This window comes from Toxorhynchites rutilus, chromosome 3 (genome assembly GCF_029784135.1).
Source record: "Toxorhynchites rutilus septentrionalis strain SRP chromosome 3, ASM2978413v1, whole genome shotgun sequence".
NCBI lineage: Eukaryota > Metazoa > Arthropoda > Insecta > Diptera > Culicidae > Toxorhynchites > Toxorhynchites rutilus.
Genome location: NC_073746.1, coordinates 197,444,186 through 197,464,385, shown reverse-complemented (window position 1 = coordinate 197,464,385; position 20,200 = coordinate 197,444,186). Strand labels below are relative to the sequence as shown.

The 20,200-nt window shown below is 41.8% G+C and overlaps 1 protein-coding gene across 2 annotated transcripts in view; it reads left to right on the top strand.

Moving 5' to 3' along the window:
• LOC129780440 (cullin-2) overlaps positions 1-20,200 on the top strand; it is a 62,671-nt gene that overhangs the window by 9,031 nt on the left and 33,440 nt on the right. For both annotated transcript variants that reach the window (XM_055788719.1, XM_055788720.1), the window contains exon 4: positions 16,104-16,476. In XM_055788719.1, coding sequence (XP_055644694.1) covers positions 16,104-16,476 — 373 coding nt within the window. The remainder of the gene's footprint in view (positions 1-16,103; positions 16,477-20,200) is intronic.

The window sequence follows — 20,200 nt, the reverse complement described above, 5'->3', positions numbered from 1 at the left end:
CTCGTGCTGCTTCAATAGTGGTAGTAAGCGCTTCTGTAGGCACTCCTTAAGGTAAACCTGCCCGTTTACCGTGCCGGTCATCACGAAGGGAGCGCTCCGCTTTCCGCAAGAGCAGATCGCTTGCCACACCATGTACTTTTTGGCAAACTTGGATAGTTTCTGCTTGCGAATCTCCTCCGGAACGCTGAATTTGTCCTCTGCGGAGAAGAACAACAGGCCCGGCAGCTGACGAAAGTCCGCTTTGACGTAGGTTTCGTCGTCCATTACCAGGCAATGCGGCTTCGTCAGCATTTCGGTGTACAGCTTCCGGGCTCGCGTCTTCCCCACCATGTTTTGCCTTTCGTCGTGGTTAGAAGCCTTCTGAACCTTGTATGTACGCAGGCCCTCCCGCTGCTTGTTCCGCTGGACGAATGAACTTGACAAATTCAGCTTATTGGCGACATCCTGGACCGAACTTCTCGGATCACGTCTAAACTGCTTAACTACGTGCTTGTGATCTTTTTCACTGACGGAGCATCCATTTTTGCCGTTTTTCACCTTCCGGTCGATGGTTAGGTTCTCGAAGTATCGTTTTAGTACTCTGCTGACCGTGGATTGGACGATTCCCAGCATCTTACCGATGTCCCGATGTGACAACTCCGGATTCTCGAAATGAGTGCACAGGATTAATTCACGACGCTCTTTTTCGTTCGACGACATTTTTCCAAATTTACGAAAAATTGACAGTGAAGCATGGCCAACGTGATTTATACACTCTTATCTGATTATAAGCGAAAGCTGAAGATATAATTCCTAAAAATTAAATTTCTACAGCGTTTTTTCCGTGATGCAATTTGATGTGACACACCCTTTAGTGTTGAAGTCCGGTGGTTTCGAAGGTGTTTTGAGTTGGTTGGTACATAATAGAGCAGGTATTCCCGCATGATGAGGTCAGTTTGCTTAGGGTCATCATTCTGCTGAAAGTAGTAATCACGCGGGAGAGCCAATTTCTGCACGGGACACTGAAGGTTACGTTTAAGGATGTTCAATGAAGCCATTTTGTCCATCGCCGAATCGAAAAACTCCATGGTTTCAGTTCCAGAAGCCGCCATCGTACCATACATCATCTAACTGCCGTCGCCGTGTTTTACTGTGAGAACCAAATGCTGAATCTGAAGCTCCAATCCTGGTTTCCTTCACACTATTTGTTCTTCATCCGATTCAAAGAGATTGGGCTTCGTCTCATCCGTATGAAGGACCTTGTTCCAGAATTCCTTAGGCCAATTTACATATGCCTTAGCAAACTGTAGTCGTATTTTTCAGATTCGTCTTTGAGATGAAAGACTTTTCACGGGGAACAAGACCTCCCAAATTGTTCCTGTTTGATGCTCTCCGGACAGTATCTGTGCTTACAGGCCATGATGTCGACTACTTCGGTAGTCAATTTAGGAATGTTTGTTTTAGAGTTCTTTCGAAATGTTCGCACAATTACTCGTTCACCATCAGAAGACAGGATACGTTTGTGTCTTCTACTCGAGAGATTTTCCATGTTTCTTTCGTATTTCCACTTGTTCATGATTTTCTTTGCTGTATAGTGGGTTCTTCCGACTATATCTACCAGTGGCGTCTCGTGAGTAAATTGACTAGTTGTGCACCTACACGGTGAGCCAGCGAAACCCAAAATTTGATAAATTTCTGCTCAACATTGCAAAAGAAAGGGGCTAATCAGTGCTCGAATATTGTTTTGACGTAGGACTAACCGTAGCCTAACCGGAAGATATAGGGGGTAAAATGGAAATCTAGGCACTGAACAAGTAGGAAAAAATGCAAGATTTGGAACGCTTATAACTCGAGCATTTCTCAATAGATCGCAAAGGTTTTTGCATCAATTGATAGGAAATATATCTACGCATCTATCATAACGAATAACATTTCATTTTTCTTGAGATAAATAATTGAATAATTGTGAAATATCAAGCATTGTCAAAATGCACTATGTGCCCATTTTTGATTGGTCCATTTTGTGCTCCTCAAATCGTACCGACCAAAACGGGCAACCAGAGCAGCAGCGAAATAGAATGAAGCACGATTGGAAAGAAAAAAGAAAAAAAATGAACGAAACATTGGTCGCAGTCTCACATATGCGTAATTCTCGAGCCAGCCAGTCAGCTTAAAAATCCCCGCTCCGCTGCCGTAACGATCATTCTCATTCAAACCGTACACCACATCGGTTCGCATCACAACACATCAACAAACCAACCCAAGCAGCCATGTCTGGACATGGTAAAGGAGGAAGTGAAGGGAAAGGCAAAATCCCGCTCGAACCGTGTTGATCTGGAGTTCCCCACAAGGGTAGCTAGGCCGAGCGCGTTAGTACCAGTGCACCAGGAAGGAAGGTATTGTATTATAGAGACTTTAAACTTTTGCAGTTCATTCGTCTCTAGCCTTGAGAAAGGCTCTTTGAAAACTCTACTCTACTCTACTTCAGCGCTACCACCTCCGCCCTCTTGCCTTGAGAAAGGCACTCGATCCCTCGCCGTCTAGCTCGTCCAGCAACGATGTTGTCCAGTCGGTGTCCACACAAAGAATGATATGTTGAAAAAAAAGAGTGCACCAGTCCACCTAGCCGGCGTTGTATAGTTTCGGCCGCCGAAGTGATCGAGTTAGCTGGCAAAGCTGCTCGCGACGATAAGAACAACGATAAGAAAACCCGCATTCGGAACAGAACACATTCGGTTCGGTGGACATCATGACAACAGGCAGTTGCAGCGAGTGGCGAGTGGCAAACGCAATCGCAGAACGGCATCAGGTAGCAGAAGAAAAAAGTTTGTTCTTTATACAAACTGCTTTGGTGGCAAATCCAGAACAAGGCGGCATCGAGGGCGTTCGAAATGGTTTTTTTCAAAACCACGAGTACTAAGTTTTCTAAATTGGAACCATTCCATAAAACAAGGCGCTTTTCAGGGCCATTAAACCTTCCAAAAAAGAGTTTAGGAAATACAGTTCAATGCTTTCTAAAACATTATCCAAAATAATAATAAAACACAAATAGATTTTTTCATCATTTGTTTGCCAGGATCTGATGAGTATGTGAATTTGGCAGTTGTACTGAGCTTATTGATAGTTGGGGACTTTCCTGATTATTCTATTTTCACCAATTCTTAAATTGTTTCCAGATTGAAAGTACAGTAATTTACAATTAGTTCGACATTTAGCTAATTGGACGGACATGTAATGCGACTTATTTAGTTGGACATTTTTGTAAACATAGAGATCCAAATTATGACCCCACATTGAAAGTCGACACTGTACCACTGTCATCGCAAATGTTCAATTACAGGTTAAAATCGCCTCCAATGCGACACTGAGTGGCGCTTCGGCACGTCGCATTGAATGTAATTTACTGTACAACATGTCACAAAGCTGGATGGGAAGAAATTTTCCAACTGTGAAAGCTGTGGCGAGTGGCAACAAATCGCTAAACAGGAAGGTTTAGCCGAACAAGATGGGGATATCGAGGGAAAACAAAACAATAAACTCTTTAGATTGAAGATAATTTTGTGATCCTGAAAAGGACCCTTTTTAGCCTGCATGTGAATCCAACGAGCGAACAAATCGTAATGAATGTATTTTTTTGCCATCGCTCCCTTTTAACGCTCATTCGTTCGTCTCGTTGGACTCGCCCCTCTGGCTGAGTCTGCCGATTTGTCTCTATCCTGTGAGTGTGTACCGCTAGAGTATAAAACACGCGGACCCTTAAAAAATATCTTATTTTCTTTCAAACCGTAAACCCGTGTGGTTGTACAGCATCGGTATCGTGGACGTAACAAAGGAGGACAAGTTAAGGGAAAGGCAAAGTCCCACTCGAATCGTGCAGGTGTGCAGTTCCCCGTAGGTGTATCCGCCAATTGCTCAGCAAGGGTAACTAGGCCGAACGGATTGGTGCCGGAGCACCAGTATACCTAACAGCGATTATAGAGTTTCGGCCGTCGGAGTGCTCGAGTTGGCTTGCAAAGCTGCTCACGACAATCAGAAAACCCGCATCAAGAACAGAGCAGCTTCGGTTCGGCGCTCATCAAGGCAACAATTAGTTTCAGTGAGTGGCAAAGTGTTTCTCCGGCACGTCGCATTAAATGTAATTTACTGAACAACATGTCACAAGCTGGATGGGAAGAAATTTTCCAACTGTGAAAGCTGTGGCGAGTGGCAAACGCAATAGCTAAACAGGAAGGTTTAACCGAACAAGATGGGAATATCGAGTGATAACAAAAACACAACACCAAAGGTTCTTTTCAGAACCATCAACATATTCATCAGTCAGCTCGCGCAGTCCGAAGCCGCCGGACGCAAATCGGATCCTCTTGATATGGACATTGAATCAGATGTTTCCTCCTCACTAACTACTGGGAAGTCGCGTAAACGCGTTCCCCCCTCAGACGATGTCTTTTCAGAGGAAGAGTTAATCAACCTCAACAAGCCCCCTTCAAGAAAATTGGTAAACTTTTCCACTTCGCCCCCTCAATCTCCCGCTTCCGCTTCCGATTATCTCCCGAACTTGCCTCCCAGCCCAACGGTTCCCACTCCCGCTCAACAATCGACCTCGTCCTCCCCCTCAGCTGTCCCCTCTCCGCGTGTCAAGGTCTATCCAGAAGATGCATCTGGATCTGGCCCATGGGTTGTTTTCTTCCGGCCAAAACCCAACGGGAAATCGCTCAACGTCATTCAGATCATGAAAGATCTGACAAAAAACAGGAAGTGGGTTATATCTATGGTATAACCGCAAGGGTGACGTAGGACTATCGTTGATTTAGAGATCATTTGTATGAAGTTGAATCTGAATTAATTCTGAATGAATGAATATTTGGAGAACTTCGAAAACGAGAGCGTTACGTTGGAGGCACAAGGTTTTATGCATCCAATATTGGATACGGAAATATCCTACTGATGGGGAAGAATAATCTTCAGAAGCTATCCTGTTGATTGCGATTGATTGAAAAATCACAAAACCTAATGTATTTGGTCACAGTGTTACATGGATAGAAAACATTAAAATAAACTCTTTCATATGAATGTAATTTTAAATTCCCAGAGGAACTGGCAGATTATTTTCAGTAACGATTAGATATTTCCACATTATCCTCGATACTGGAAGCCCACCAGTGGTTAATGCTAACTCGATAACCATCTGTTAATAGCACTTGATTGAAACATATTTGGTCACAGTGTTACATGGATAGAAAACATTCAAATAAACTCTTTCACATGAATGTATTTTTAAATTCCTAGAGGAACTGGCAGATTATTTTCCGGATCTTTCTCGATCCAAACGGAAGAATTCCGTGCGTGTATGTGTGTGTGTGTAGCGGCTGCTTCGAGATCTTCCCGGGGAACCGTTTGTAGCATCACTCTCCTCCTGATGGATTCCCTTCTGGCCTAAGGTGCACAAACAGGCTCTTGGTGACACCGTTCATCCGTGCTTTCATGATAAATGAAGAGCTTCACCACAACAGCGACAACATGCTCCAATCGCTGTTCAATTAGAACTGAGTAAAAGGAGCGCTGTGCCGAGCGGCGCTCGCTTATATACCGATTGGTGATTTCAATAGCCTATTTTGAAAGCAAATTTAAGACTATTGAAACAAGTTTTTGGATCAGAAAGTAACAAGTATAGAACGTGTAGACATTTTATCTTTCGAATGAAGTGTTTATCATACCATTTCGTTCAGTTGTTTAGGAGCTATTAACACTCAAAATCTCGGTCTCCGGCGTAACGCTTTCGTTTTCGAAACTTTGATTTTACACCCCGGTATAGAAATGAAAGACGTAGTCCTACGTCAAAATTATTCCTCCGTGGTCGAAATTAGAAAGGTTCGACCGAACAAACTGCGTGTTGTCGTGGCTGATCGGAAGCAAGCTAACGAGATTGTTGTCGACAATAGGTTCGTACTAGAATATCGCGTCTATGTGCCCTGCCATAACGTAGAAATTTCGGGGGTGATTACAGAAACGGGTCTGACGAGCGCATTAATATAAGAGGGAGATGGCAGATTTAAAAAGCTCCCTTTGACGAAAGTTAAAATTTTGGACTGCCATCAATTAGGAAAAGTGTCCCAGGAAGAGGGAAAAACAAAATTCACGCCGTCCGACTCGTTTCGAGTAACTTTTGCTGGTTCCGCCCTCCCTGACTACGTTATGGTGGACAAATTGAGGCTTCTGCTGCGTCTCTTCGTGCCAAAGCCCATGACTTGCAACAAATGCAAGTCAGTTGGTCACACAGCAGACTACTGCGCCAACAAGGAGCGCTGTGCCACTTGCGGAGAGCAACATGTGGGCCAATCCTGCAGTGCGACTGAGCATAAGTGTCCATATTGCGGGGGGACCCCACATGAGCTCTCAGCTTGTGAAACTTATAAGAGTCGCTGGGAGAAACAGAAGCGCTCTTTAAAGGAACGCTCGAAACGCACTTTTGTGGAAATTTTAAAGGGCGCTTCTCCACAGGCCCAACAACAACATCCAATATCCTCACACAATATATTTTCCACGTTGCCAGTTGACGAAATGGAAGCGGACACAGCTCACGGGGGCACACCGTTTATTTCCCAAGGGAATTCCCGGCGCAAAAATGTGACCACTCCAAAAATTCAATCACAAGTCCCTCCGGTGATATCCCCTGTTAGCTTGCCTAAAAAAGCGAGTGCAGCGGACAAGCAAAATCAGGTTCCTCCTGGCTTCCGTGGGAATAGTTCACCTTCGAACGACCCAGCACTCGAGGGGACATCAAAAACCCCAAATGTCCCTATTTTTCCGTCCAGCTCAACTTCCCAATCGGGATTTATAAAGTTGTCTGACCTTTTGGATCAAATCTTCAAGTTTTTTAACGTTTCCGACTCCATCAGAACCATTGTCATTTCAATGCTTCCAGTATTAAAGACAATTTTGCAACAATTGATGCAAACATGGCCCCTCCTTGCAATGATTATCTCTCTTGATGTCTAATTTAAATAGAGAGGTCGGAGATATCACTGTTTTACAGTGGAATTAACGTAGTCTTATCCCTAAATTGGATACATTCAAATTTTTAAATCATAAGTTCAATTGTGATGTTTTTGCTCTGTCCGAAACTTGGCTTTCTTCGCGAGATGATCTCTCTTTCCATCATTTCAATATTATACGCTTGGACCGTGATGACAGATACGGAGGGGTGCTATTGGGGATCAATAAGTGCCACTCATTTTTTCGAATTGACCTTCCACCTATTGGAGGGATTGAAGCTGTTGCTTGTCATGCAAACATCAGAGGCAAAGACCTCTGTATTGTCAGCTTGTATTGGCCTCCGAGAGCTGCGGTTAGCCGCAAGCAACTTGTTGACATGTGCTCACTCCTTCCTGAGCCACGATTGATCTTGGGAGACTTCAACTCTCACGGAACTGCCTGGGGGGAACAGTACGACGACAATCGTTCATCGTTGATATATGACCTTTGTAACAGCTTCAATATGACCGTTTTGCACACTGGGGAAACAACACGTGTACCTAAACCTCCTGCTAACCCAAATGCTCTTGACCTCTCGCTTTGCTCGAATTCACTATCGTTAGATTGCAAGTGGCATGTAATCCAGGACCCCAACGGTAGTGATCACTTGCCAATCAAAATTTCCATCACCATTGGGTCGAATTCTTCTGAATCTATAAACATGGCATATGACCTCACTAGACACATTGACTGGAAAAAGTATGCGGACGCGATTGCTCTAGCCATCAATTCCATAGATGGTTTACCTCCATTGGAGGAGTATAACTTCCTTTCTCGTTTGATCTATGACAGCGCAGTTCGCGCTCAAACGAAACCCATTCCAGGTTCCACCATTTGCCGAAGGCCTCCCAATCTATGGTGGGATAGCCAATGTTCCAAGCTTTATATAGAAAAATCGAATGCATTTAAAGCTTTTCGGAAACGTGGAACTCCTGAAAATTTTCAAACGTATTTAGCCCTTGAGAATCAGTTCAAAAATTTGATCAAAGGGAAAAAACGTGCTTATTGGCGAAATTTCGTGGGAGGTTTGTCACGAGAAACGTCAATGAAAAAAATATGGAAAGTGGCTCGAAACAAAAAATTGTTCGAGATATACCACAAGATAGGTGCGATCTTGATTCTGATTTTTCGATGGTAGAATTCTCTCTTGCTCTCCTTTCATGTAACAATTCTGCTCCGGGATCGGATCGAATTTAGTTCAACTTGTTGAAAAACCTCCCTGATGTGGCGAAACATCGCTTGTTGAATTTATTCATTCGGTTTCTGGAACATAATATTGTTCCAGATGATTGGAGACAAGTACAAGTTATAGCTATTCAAAAACCCGGAAAACCCGCGTCCGACTTCAATTCGTACCGCCCTATAGCAATGCTGTCTTGTATACGGAAATTGTTGGAGAAAATGATCTTGTTTCGCCTTGATCGATGGGTTGAAACGAATGGCCTACTCTCAGATACACAATATGGGTTCCGCAGGGGCAAGGGGACGAATGATTGTCTTGCGTTGCTTTCTTCAGAAATTCAAATGGCTTACGCCGAAAAAAAAACAAATGGCTTCAGTATTCTTGGACATAAAGGGGGCCTTTGATTTAGTTTCAATAGAGGCCCTGTCAGACAAATTACACTCTCGGGGTCTGCCGCCTCTATTGAATAATATGTTATATAACTTGCTTTGTGAGAAACATTTGAATTTTTCTCACGGGGATTCGACAGTAAGTCGGGTCTCCTACATGGGACTCCCTCAGGGCTCATGTTTAAGCCCCCTTTTGTACAACTTCTATGTAAGCGACATCGACAATTGCCTTATACAAAATTGCAGCCTAAGACAACTTGCAGATGATGGAGTGGTGTCTGTCGTTGGATCAAACGAATCCGACCTGCAAGGACCCTTACAAGATACTTTGAACAATTTTTCAGCCTGGGCCAATGGTCTAGGGATCGAATTCTCCACAGAGAAAACAGAGATGGTGTTTTTTTCTATGAAGCATAGACCAGCAAAACCAAAGCTTCAACTTTTGGGTAAACCGATCACTCATGCTATGTCATTCAAGTATCTTGGGGTCTGGTTCGACTCCAAATGTACTTGGGGGGCCCATATTAGGTATCTGATTAAAAAATGTCAACAAAGAATAAACTTTCTCCGTACAATTACCGGCGCCTGGTGGGGAGCCCATCCCGAAGATCTTATAATGTTGTATCGAACAACTATTCTCTCAGTGATGGAGTATGGCAGTTTCTGTTTTCAATCAGCTGCCAAAACACACCTCATTAGACTCGAGCGAATTCAGTATCTTTGTCTCCGTATCGCGTTGGGATGTATGCCCTCAACGCATACCATGAGTCTCGAGGTTTTGGCAGGCGTACTCCCACTAAAAGATCGCTTCAATTTATTATCTCTTCGGTTCTTCATCCGGTGTAAGGTTATGAACCCATTGGTGATCGGAAATTTTGAGCAACTGATCGAGCTAAATTTTCACTCCGGATTCATGAGTTCATATCATGAATTCATCTCCATGCAGGTTGATCCTTCTTCGTATATTCCCAACCGTGTTTGTTTTCCTGACTACATCAATTCCTCTGTGCATTTTGATCTGTCCATGAAGCAGGATATCCATGGAATTCCAGATTATCATCGAACGGGGATCGTTCCTACGATTTTCGAAGCAAAGTATGGGCGTGTCAATTGTGATAATATGTACTTTACTGATGGGTCCTCTATGAATGAGTCCACAGGATTTGGAGTGTTCAACACATTTTTTAGCACCTCACACAGTCTTCAGTATCCTTGCTCAGTGTACATTGCTGAATTGGCAGCAATACACTGGGCGCTGGACAGCGTCGCCTCACGACCTGTTGAACACTATTACATTGTAACGGATAGTCTGAGCTCTGTCGAAGCTATTCGTTTAGTGAGGCCGGAAAAGCACTCGCCGTACTTCCTTGAGAGAATACGAGAAATTTTGAGTGCTTTATCCAGACGCTGTTATGTCATTACCTTTGTCTGGGTCCCTTCACATTGCTCAATTCCGGGTAATGAGAGGGCTGACTCATTAGCAAAGGTAGGTGCAATTGAAGGCGAAATTTATCAGCGTCAAATCGCCTTCAATGAATTTTATTCTTTAGTTCGTAAAAATACCATCGTTAACTGGCAACGCAAATGGAACGAAGATAAATTGGGCCGGTTAGTTCAAGAAGCGATTTGTTCTCAATAACCATAATAATAAGCTTTTTCAGTCGCTCCTCTCTCATCTTTGATCATAAGTAGGTTTTCAGTCTACGAAGAAATAAAAAACTTTGTTTGACTGATGCTGTGGTTGGAGGAAGCGTTAGTATTAGCTTTGCGAATAAAACAATTTCCGGAAAAATATCGTCAAAATTGCTACCGATCAGTGTTTTTATAATCTCCGGTATTTTCTTCTCGGCAAGTTCTGGCTTCGTATAGAACACTCGCAACTCATTTCCTAATTTCACTTTGTCAAAATTAGAGTTCTCGTTGTTGTAGTGTATGGTACAGAATGTTGGTAAATGAGAAATTTGAATTTTGAGCAGCCCTGTTGCGAGTGAAATCGTATCACCATCTCACTTTGTGATACAGATACATTTCTTCGAGACAAGTAGAAATTTCTTTATTATATCTTCTTCTTCTTTTTGGCTTTAAGAGGGTTTAAACTTTTCAGTTCATTCGCCTCTAAGGTTCTTTATTATATGTTTCAACTATGTTGATCATCCTAGAGCTGTAGGCCCACTTGACTCTGCACAAGTTCGGGATCTTCTGCTGCATAAATTTCTTCAACCCGTAATCGCACTTTGGGCTTTGGATAAAGAATGGTGCCAACGAAGAGAGGGAAGAAAAGCATTTCCTTGTGTTTGAATTAATTGTGCAAAAGTGCAGAAAAACAATATTGAGAACATGCGTCTTACAATGAATATGATTAGCGTTTGGAAACGACTTCTTTGTGATCGCCTGGATTTCACCTTTATCTCCCGACATCACTCGAGCTCCATCATATGTTTGCGCAACCAGCTTAGCAGGTGATACGCCAAATTGATGCAGTAAACTAAACTCATTCTGAATTTATTCTGATGTTCCAGAAAACACTACCGTGGTATTTATGCAGACGAAAACCGACATATCTTTCGTAGCCAAAAAGTTACACATGTCCTTATAGTTTCCTCTATTTACAGACGTTATGCTTTCATCGTGATCTCGGAAGCTCAGCCCATGTGAACTGAGAAAACTAATTCAATGAGAATGTTCATGCCTTCTCTGTTTTTCTTCACAATTGCTTGTTTCTTACGATTTCATTAGCATTATCTAAGGGTGGGTTTAGACTAGTGATATATTCATGTGAAAAAATATGATGAGATTTATAGAAATCGCATAAACCGTTTACACTAGTGTGAACTTCTATAATGAATATATCCATATCTTCGGTGAATTTATTCACCTGAAGTAGAACTGCATCCAACTTTAATGATTTCTCACCAGTGAGAAATTCACAAGCGTTTACACATGCTAAATTTATTCAAGTTGTATATACTTCGAATAAGTGTATCATATTTATTCTCACCCGTTTACACCTATTTTCACGTGAATAAATCCATCTATAGCTATAGATCTCCCTAATGTAAACCCGCCATAACGCATCTTCAATGCAAGTTTTCTCAAACGTATAGCGCGAGTAACTTGCCGCGATATAGCGCCTGTTTTTGTGGCTAATGAAAACAGATAGAACGGCGCAAATTGGCCAGATGACGCGAGATTGTGGAGCGCTCGTGAGTGTCGACTCGCGTGACGCTGTTGCTGAACCACAGTTTCTCGTGCTGGTCGTACCGGTCGGGTGATTGTGTTAGTAAATAAATATATCGCGCAAAACTGTGTCAATCAAACATTGTATGCGAGTGGCACGTTATTTACACCAAACTGCGACTGAATATGCGCTCCACCACGCTACGTATGTGGCACGTATGAGTCGTGTTGGTGGTCTCGTGTTCGTTTACGAGCGCTATACGCTTCTCAATTTGCGCCTTGCCTTACTCTTGTCCCTGACCCACAAAGCTACTACGCGTCGTGAGCTGTAGCATCAAAGTTCCGTGTAACTATTTTACCGTTTCTAGCACAAATCGTTTTTAACTTGTCCAGTTTTGGCCGCGGAAAATCCATTTTCGCAAAAAGTTATTTCTCTTCCACAGTTCTTTCGGCAAACGCCCTTTCAAAAACTCATCGACAATATACTGCCCAACAGTGTGATTTGTGATGATTTATCGCGAATCTCAATTGGAACACCAAAAAAACTGGATGAAATTTTGTCACTTGGAGTGCTCCAATCCGACTGCGAATCTAAGGGTGGGTTTAGACTAGTGATATATTCATGTGAAGAAATATGATGAGATTTATAGAAATCGCATCAACCGTTTACAATAGCGCGAACTTCTATAATGAATATATTCATATTTTCGATGAATTTATTCACCTGCGTCAACTTGTGCGGCACCCATACATCCAGCTTTTTTGGAACCCAATCTTCTGCGAATGGTTCCAAACGGTTTTATGGTCTATACCCAGTTCCTGGCCAATCGAGCGAGTGCTCACATGCCGGTCTACTTGGATGATTTCAACGATTTTATCGGTTTCCACGACAATTGGCCTACCAGTACAGGGTGTATCTTCGACAGCCACTACACCAGAACAAAATCGATCAAACCAACGCTGTGCTGTGCGAATCTAATTTTTTTCGGACGCCTTCGTTGCAGTTTTACCTCGCAGGAAGTAATAACGTAAAATATGGCGAATTTCTTGCTTGCTGGACTCCATCTTTGACGCGCTATAACTTGAGACTGAAAAGGACAATCACAACACTGTCAAAACGACACTTGTAGCATAGATTGTCATATTTAAATAGCCATATAGTATGACCCGATACGATAAGTACAACACAAGATATGTTTAAGTGTTGCCATATATTGACAATATACGACATTTCTTTTTCCCCAACCCAATATGATCAGCAATCCGAATATTCAGCTCGTCGAGACATGACCCATTCCAGCGTGACGTGACAACGTTTTGACTCACTAAGAACCGGTTTATTCTCGTTTTCATCTATAAATCACACGATTTCCAAATAGCAAACGATGTTGGAGTGATATTCAGAAAATTTCCTATAAAAATCTTCAGCTGTAGAATATTTTACAGTTGAAATCGCTCGTTGCCAGCCCAATACTTTTGTGACGTTATAACACCTGTCTTTTTGCGGTTCCCGACTTTTGAACATTAATGTCGTATTTTCAGTTCCGTTTCAAATCATACAAATAAACTTTGTTCTATGATTTATCAACAAAATATGTACGTAGATTTTTGTATATTCAGTTTAGAAAAAAATCGCGAGAACTTTGCAAAAATCGGCATGCATTTTGTGACGTGACAACGCGCTTTGTGCGAATAAACAGTCTCCACGAAGCGTAGTTACGGCACACGATCAATAAGTTGTATTAAATAAAAGTTTCATCGTGTTGTAGCAACCTATATACTATTTTTTATGTTTTTTATTACTCTGAATACTTCTCACTTTTCTTTGATATTTCCCCTTCCCTTTCCAAACGTTCATCCTGAAGGTGGTCCTAACGCGACCGGTGGTTCTGAATCAATCCTCCTTTGTATCTTCGGAACGGTGCTTCCTACTGAATTTTCAATAGTGTCAAATGAAAGGTGTCATAACGCTGACAATTTGATAATATGTTGACTTTTTTTCTGGTTCTCTTCATTCTATCGTTTAAGCGCCATTTTGCGTTTCCATTGTTTCAATAACAGAGAAGAAATATTTTTGACCTATATGCAAAATAAGTTCAATGTTCTTTTAGATTGTGAAATATTGCGAAACAAGCCAATTTTTATTTCTTATGGTATGTTCATCAAAATAAGCTATATGAATTTAATCTACCGGTTACTTGCAGTACACGGCATATCGTTGTTTGGGAAAGTCGGGATGGTCCTAAACCGACCCCCAGTTTTTATATTATGCTTATTTAACACTTCACTCTGATGTTTACATCAATAACTCGTACAAGCCTAGCTCATCGAGCGTCGCTCGCTACGGGGGGGACGCATTTGGTTTTGCTATCAGAAACTTTTTATTAACCTTATGTATGCATCATGTACCTGTGCAAGGGCATTTATGTTTGTGTGCTGAAGATGGCTTTCACGTTGACGTTGACCTTTGACGTTTGTGTGTACATTTGTATGTGCACTTTTTTGTCTAACTCCACACACGTCGGTCTAACGCTAAGTTCCTCCCACTCTTACATTATCTCCCTCTGGCATTAATCCTATATGTTCACTATAAAACTTTATTTTCTTTTTCATAGTTCTTCACGCAACCGGGGATATATGCTAACACTACCTTTCCCGGTCGTATTGTGGTATTTCATGCCAATTCCAGTCTCCAGTTCCAGTCCAGGTCCGTTTTCAACGAACCGGGAGTCACTATCCTCGATACCAAAATTACATCGGAATACGATATTCGACTTACGTTGGCATGTACCCAATGCCCATATCTCATGGGTTTTCCATATGTTTTATCATTCAATACTTCTATCGTATGTTTTGAAACGGAACTGAAATTAATTAAACCAATCATTAATGTTCAACATTCCGAAACAGCAAAAAGTCAGGTGTTGTCACTTCACAAGAGTATTTGACTGACAACTTTACTATATCATCGTTTAACTTTGTGTGATTTATACATGAAAACGTAAACAAAATATGTTTGAACTTAGGTTCATCTGATAAACTAAAAAAAAGCTCGATTTCTGTGACGTGACATCGCTTCAAATACCTGTTTTTCAAATTCTTGTTTCTCATAAATGACAAAATGAAACCTAGGTCTACCCATGGCTTTTTAAACAAGTGTTTATTCATACATTCAATGGTATATAGACATTGAAGTTTGGTTGAGCAAGTGAAACAGAAAATACTGAAAACCTAATATATTTTAAATATAATTATGTAGTTTTTTAAACTCGCCTCTCTCGAAGGTTGGTGCATTAAAATCAAATTCGTTGCAAAGGATTTATGATATAACTAGTTCTCATTCAAATAATGTTTTAAATTTTCTCCTAAAACTAGATTTGAAATTTGGTTCTCATGGAATGAGTCACATGTAAATTTCAGCATACTTTGCATTTTGATCTCCGCTGCTGCAACCTGCCGCATCCAAGCATGTTTCCCAAATAGCATTAAATTTTCGAGAGTTATAGTGGGATGCATTTTGGACGTGAAACAGCTATCCGCGCGATGGGTGCCGCGTTTGCTGGCCGTATACCAAAAACAGCGGTGCGTTGATTCAACAGCCGATTTGGCGTTGTTTGAGTGGACTTCTTTCGACGTTTTGTGACAATGGATGATACATTAGCACACTCCTGAGTCCAATAGGCAGTCTGCAGAGTGTCACTGAAGCATATTTCGATGAGTTAGGCGCTTCGTACTACAGAAAGAGAATCGAAATATTGGAAACTCACTTTACCAAGTGTATTGCCCTCGAAGGAAACTATGGTGAGGAATAAATACAGCTTTGCCCAAAAAACGGTTGTTTTCATTGAAAATCCCGGGGCTTTTCAGCCCATGTAGTATGTTTGAACTATGTTGATCATCCAAGAGCTGTATGTCACTTGACTTTGCACACGTTCAGGATCTTCTGCTGAATAAATTGTCGTAGGGCGAAGCACTGCAGGTGGTTTGCAGTGTACACCGGAATTCCCTTATAAAAAAACTAACTCGAAGTGCCGTCCGAGAAGCATTGTGTGCCCCAAACCCAACGGAAGAAGCGTCAGATGATTTACCGCTTCGAATCGTAGTGCGTGAGGACACGTAGCTCCTAGAGACGTCTCCAGACGTCGACACTTCAATTATCATCGCGGATATGAACAAATCAGATTGATAGTCTGAAGCACTATCAAATTACGCAAACTAACATATCGCATAACACTAACATATGCAATAGCAGTTTTATATTTATACAACATCAATATCAAACTCAAAATTATGTTGTTACTTCTTATTACATATGTGTAAAGATATTATTCGTCCCTTTTCAGGTATCTTAATCAACAGCACATAAAGAAACAAAAGACATCCGAAGTGGAAGTAGTTTACGGTTGTGTCAACCACGACTCTCAAGAACAACTCGAAATCGGTGAATTGGGTTTGGATATATGGCGTCAACACATGATTGAGAATCTTGGCGAAGCATTGGTTAAACAATTAATAGAGGGAATAAGAGATGACCGCTCGAATAAAAATCAAAACTCCGACTTTGCCCACATTATCAAAAGTATCATACAAAGTTTTGTTTGTGTAGAGGAATACAAGAAGAAAGGATCATTGGAACTCTATCAGAATATATTTGAAAAGCCGTTTTTAACCGACAGTGGAGAATTTTATAAACTGGAAGCCAACAAATTGCTGCAGGTAAGCGTTTTAGTGATTTGTTTTTTTTTACTTTACAGGCGAAATTTGTTGTGATTGGTACAAATACAACTTATTTGTGAAATGAACTCACAAATCTTTTATTTTCCCTAATGAACCTATACATAAAGGAAACTAGACTAGAACTTTATGGGTTGCCGTCTAGGCACACCCTATTAATTTCCCAGAGAGAGAATCACTCTATGTCGAGGAACGAAGAGAAGGAGAGAAACGACAATAGTCAGTTTTTTACCACGCGCGGTGTCGTTAACAACGGAATATATTTTCCCCGAATAAAAGTTAGTTTTATTGTTAGTCAAACCGTGACTTTTCATTTCCCTCTGAATCCGTCCGCCACATTGGTGACCCCGACGTGATTTGAAAGTGGAAATCGCGTAATTTGCATCGAAATCGCGTAATTGGTATCGAAATCGGGAAAGTTTGCAGTTCGTTAAAAGTTGCTTGCGAACAAAATGGCGAATGAAGAGGTTCGCGGCGCTGCAGCCGTATCTGTAAAACTTCCAGAATTTTGGAAATCAGATCCAGAAATGTGGTTTGCACAGGCTGATGCACAATTTATTTTGGCAAACGTCGTAAAGGATGAAACCAAATTTTATCACATCGTAGCGAAAGTGGACCAATCAGTAATATGTCACATTGCGGATTTAGTGTCGAACCCCCCTCCACAAGAAAAATACAAAGCGATAAAAGAGAGGTTAATTTCACGTTTTGCCTTGTCATCAGAGGCTCGTTTGGAGCGGCTGCTTAGTGCGTCGGACCTTGGAGATATGCGACCGACACATTTTCTAGCTAAAATGCAGGAACTGGCAGCTGGTCTGAACGTTAGTGAAAATTTACTCAAGATGTTGTTTCTACAGCGTATGCGAGCACACATTCGTCCGATTTTAACCATCAGCGATGGAACTTTACCTAAGCTAGCAGAAATGGCTGATAAAATGGCAGAATCACCTCAAGTTGCAGGAATAACGACGGTTCCATCTTCAAGCGAAACTTCAAATCAAATTGTATCTTTACAAGAGCAGCTGGAGGTTCTCAGTGCGGAGATTCGTCATCTCAAGTTCAGTCCCTCGCCTCACCGCAATCGTTCTTCGTCCCGAACAAGAACAAACAACGATTTTTGCTGGTATCATCAAAAGTATGGGCAGCAAGCACAGCACTGCAAACCACCTTGCCAATATAAAAAACAAAAAAACTAGCTCTCTGCTCGCACGAGTCGGCCGAAGTGGGCGGAGCATTTACGAGCCGGCGCCTCCTGTTATCAGACAGAACGAGTAATTACCGATTCCTCATTGACACGGGTTCCGACGTTTCGTTAATTCCAGCAACGAGAAAAGAAAAATTATCGACAACGAAAACATTATTTACTCTACACGCAGCAAACGGTACGGGCATCAAAACGTACACGACGAAAATTGTGTCAACAGACCTCGGATTAAGACGGAAATTTACTTGGAATTTTTTGGTGGCGGATGTCAATCATGCGATTATCGGAGCAGATTTTTTGGCGCATTTCGGGCTTCTGGTCGATTTGACAAACAAAGTTCTAATTGATTCGAAGACATTGATGCAATCTTCTGGCAACGTGATGACCACCCGAGTTCATAGCATAACTAGCATTAATTTAAATCACCCGTTCCATCAGCTTCTATCTGAGTATCGTCAAGTTACACTTCCGGGAAGTCTGCGTACTGAGGTTCAGCATGACGTCACGCATCATATTCTTACCAAAGGTCCACCAAAAGCGAGCAAAGCGAGAAGAATGCTCCCAGACAAATTAAAGGCTGCAAAAGAGGAATTTGCCTTAATGAATGAACTGGGTATTTGCCGCCCATCATGCAGCAGCTGGGCTAGTCCTTTACACTGCGTTCCCAAAAAGAATGGTCAATGGAGATTCGTCGGCGACTATCGGCAGCTAAATCAAGTAACGATTCCGGACCGTTATCCAGTGCCTCACGTTCACGATCTACTCAACTCTCTACAAGGTAAGAATATTTTCACAACGCTTGACTTGGAGAGAGCGTATCATCAGATACCAGTTGAAGAAGCAGACATTCCAAAAACAGCCGTAATTACACCATTCGGCTTGTTCGAATTTACACGAATGCAGTTTGGTTTGTGCAACGCGAGCCAAACCTTTCAACGTTTCATGCACAAAGTTTTTGGAGATCTCGATTTTGTAATTGTATTCATCGATGATATCTGTATTGCGTCAACTTTATATGAAGAACACATGGAACATGTACGTGTTGTTTTTAAACGGCTGAAAGAAAATGGCCTGGTAATCAACAGCAACAAGTTGAATTTTTAGGATATTTAGTAGATCAAGAAGGGATTAAACCATTACCATCCCGTGTACAAGCTGTCATTGACTATTCTCGTCCGACAACTGTGAAGGAGCTTCGAAGATTCCTAGCCCTGATTAACGTTTACAAAAGATTCATTCCTAAAGCTGTCGATGTTCAACTTGAACTTCGTAAATTGATTCCAGACAATAGAAAGAACGACACACGGAAAATCCAATGGGGCAGCGATTCTAAAATATCATTTGAATGTTGCAAAAATTCTTTAGCTAACGCAGCACTTCTACATTATCCAGCCTCGTCAAAACCACTTGCTTTGTTGATAGATGCTTCCAGTACCGCAGCAGGAGCGGTGCTTCAACAGCTTTCCGGTGCGTCATGGCAGCCGCTTGGTTTTTATTCTGAGAAATTTGGAGATTCGCAGAAAAAATACTCAACATTCGGGCGTGAATTAACGGCTATGAAAATGGCTGTCAAATATTTTCGGCACTTCCTAGAAGGCCGCAATTTCATAATATTCACTGACCATAAGCCACTTACGAACGCATTGACTAGTAATTCAGCCAGCAGGTTGCCCCACGAAGAAAGATATCTGCGATATATTTCTCAATTTACTACGGATATACGTCACATCAGTGGTGTCGACAATACTGTTGCTGATACTCTGTCCAGAGTCGAGGCTGTGTCGGCAATTGACTTAAATGCTATTGCAAACGATCAAAAAACAGATATTGAGCTAAAAAGGCTTATGTCGTCTCCGTCGTTGAAATTTGAACAAATACGTATTCCGAATTTGTCTCAGCCAATCTACTGTGATGTTTCAATAAAAAATCGAATTCGTCCTTTCGTTCCAGAGAAGCATCGCGCTACCGTGCTGCAACAACTACACGGTTTGGCGCACACTGGTGCACGGGCTACTAGAAAACTCATTTCCGAGAGGTTTATATGGCCTGCAATGAATAACGACATCAATCGTTTTGTTCGCGAATGCATAAGCTGTCAGCGTTCCAAAGTAAATCGACACACTGTGTCACCGTTCGGTTCATTCGACCTACCTAAATCCAGATTTCGACACGTACACATCGATTTAGTGGGTCCCTTACCTCCGTCTGATGAACATCGATACCTTCTGACAGTTGTTGATCGTTTCACACGCTGGCCAGAAGCATTTCCATTATCGGATATTATGGCTCCAACTGTGGCAAAATCATTAACATCGGGATGGATTTCTCGATTCGGTACACCGGAAACAATTACCACCGATCAAGGTCGTCAGTTTGAGTCGGAGTTGTTTCGTGAGCTGACTTATATTTTAGGATCACATCACATTCGTACTACTTCATATCACCCACAAGCAAACGGAATGGTGGAGAGATTTCATCGAACATTGAAGGCAAGCTTGATGT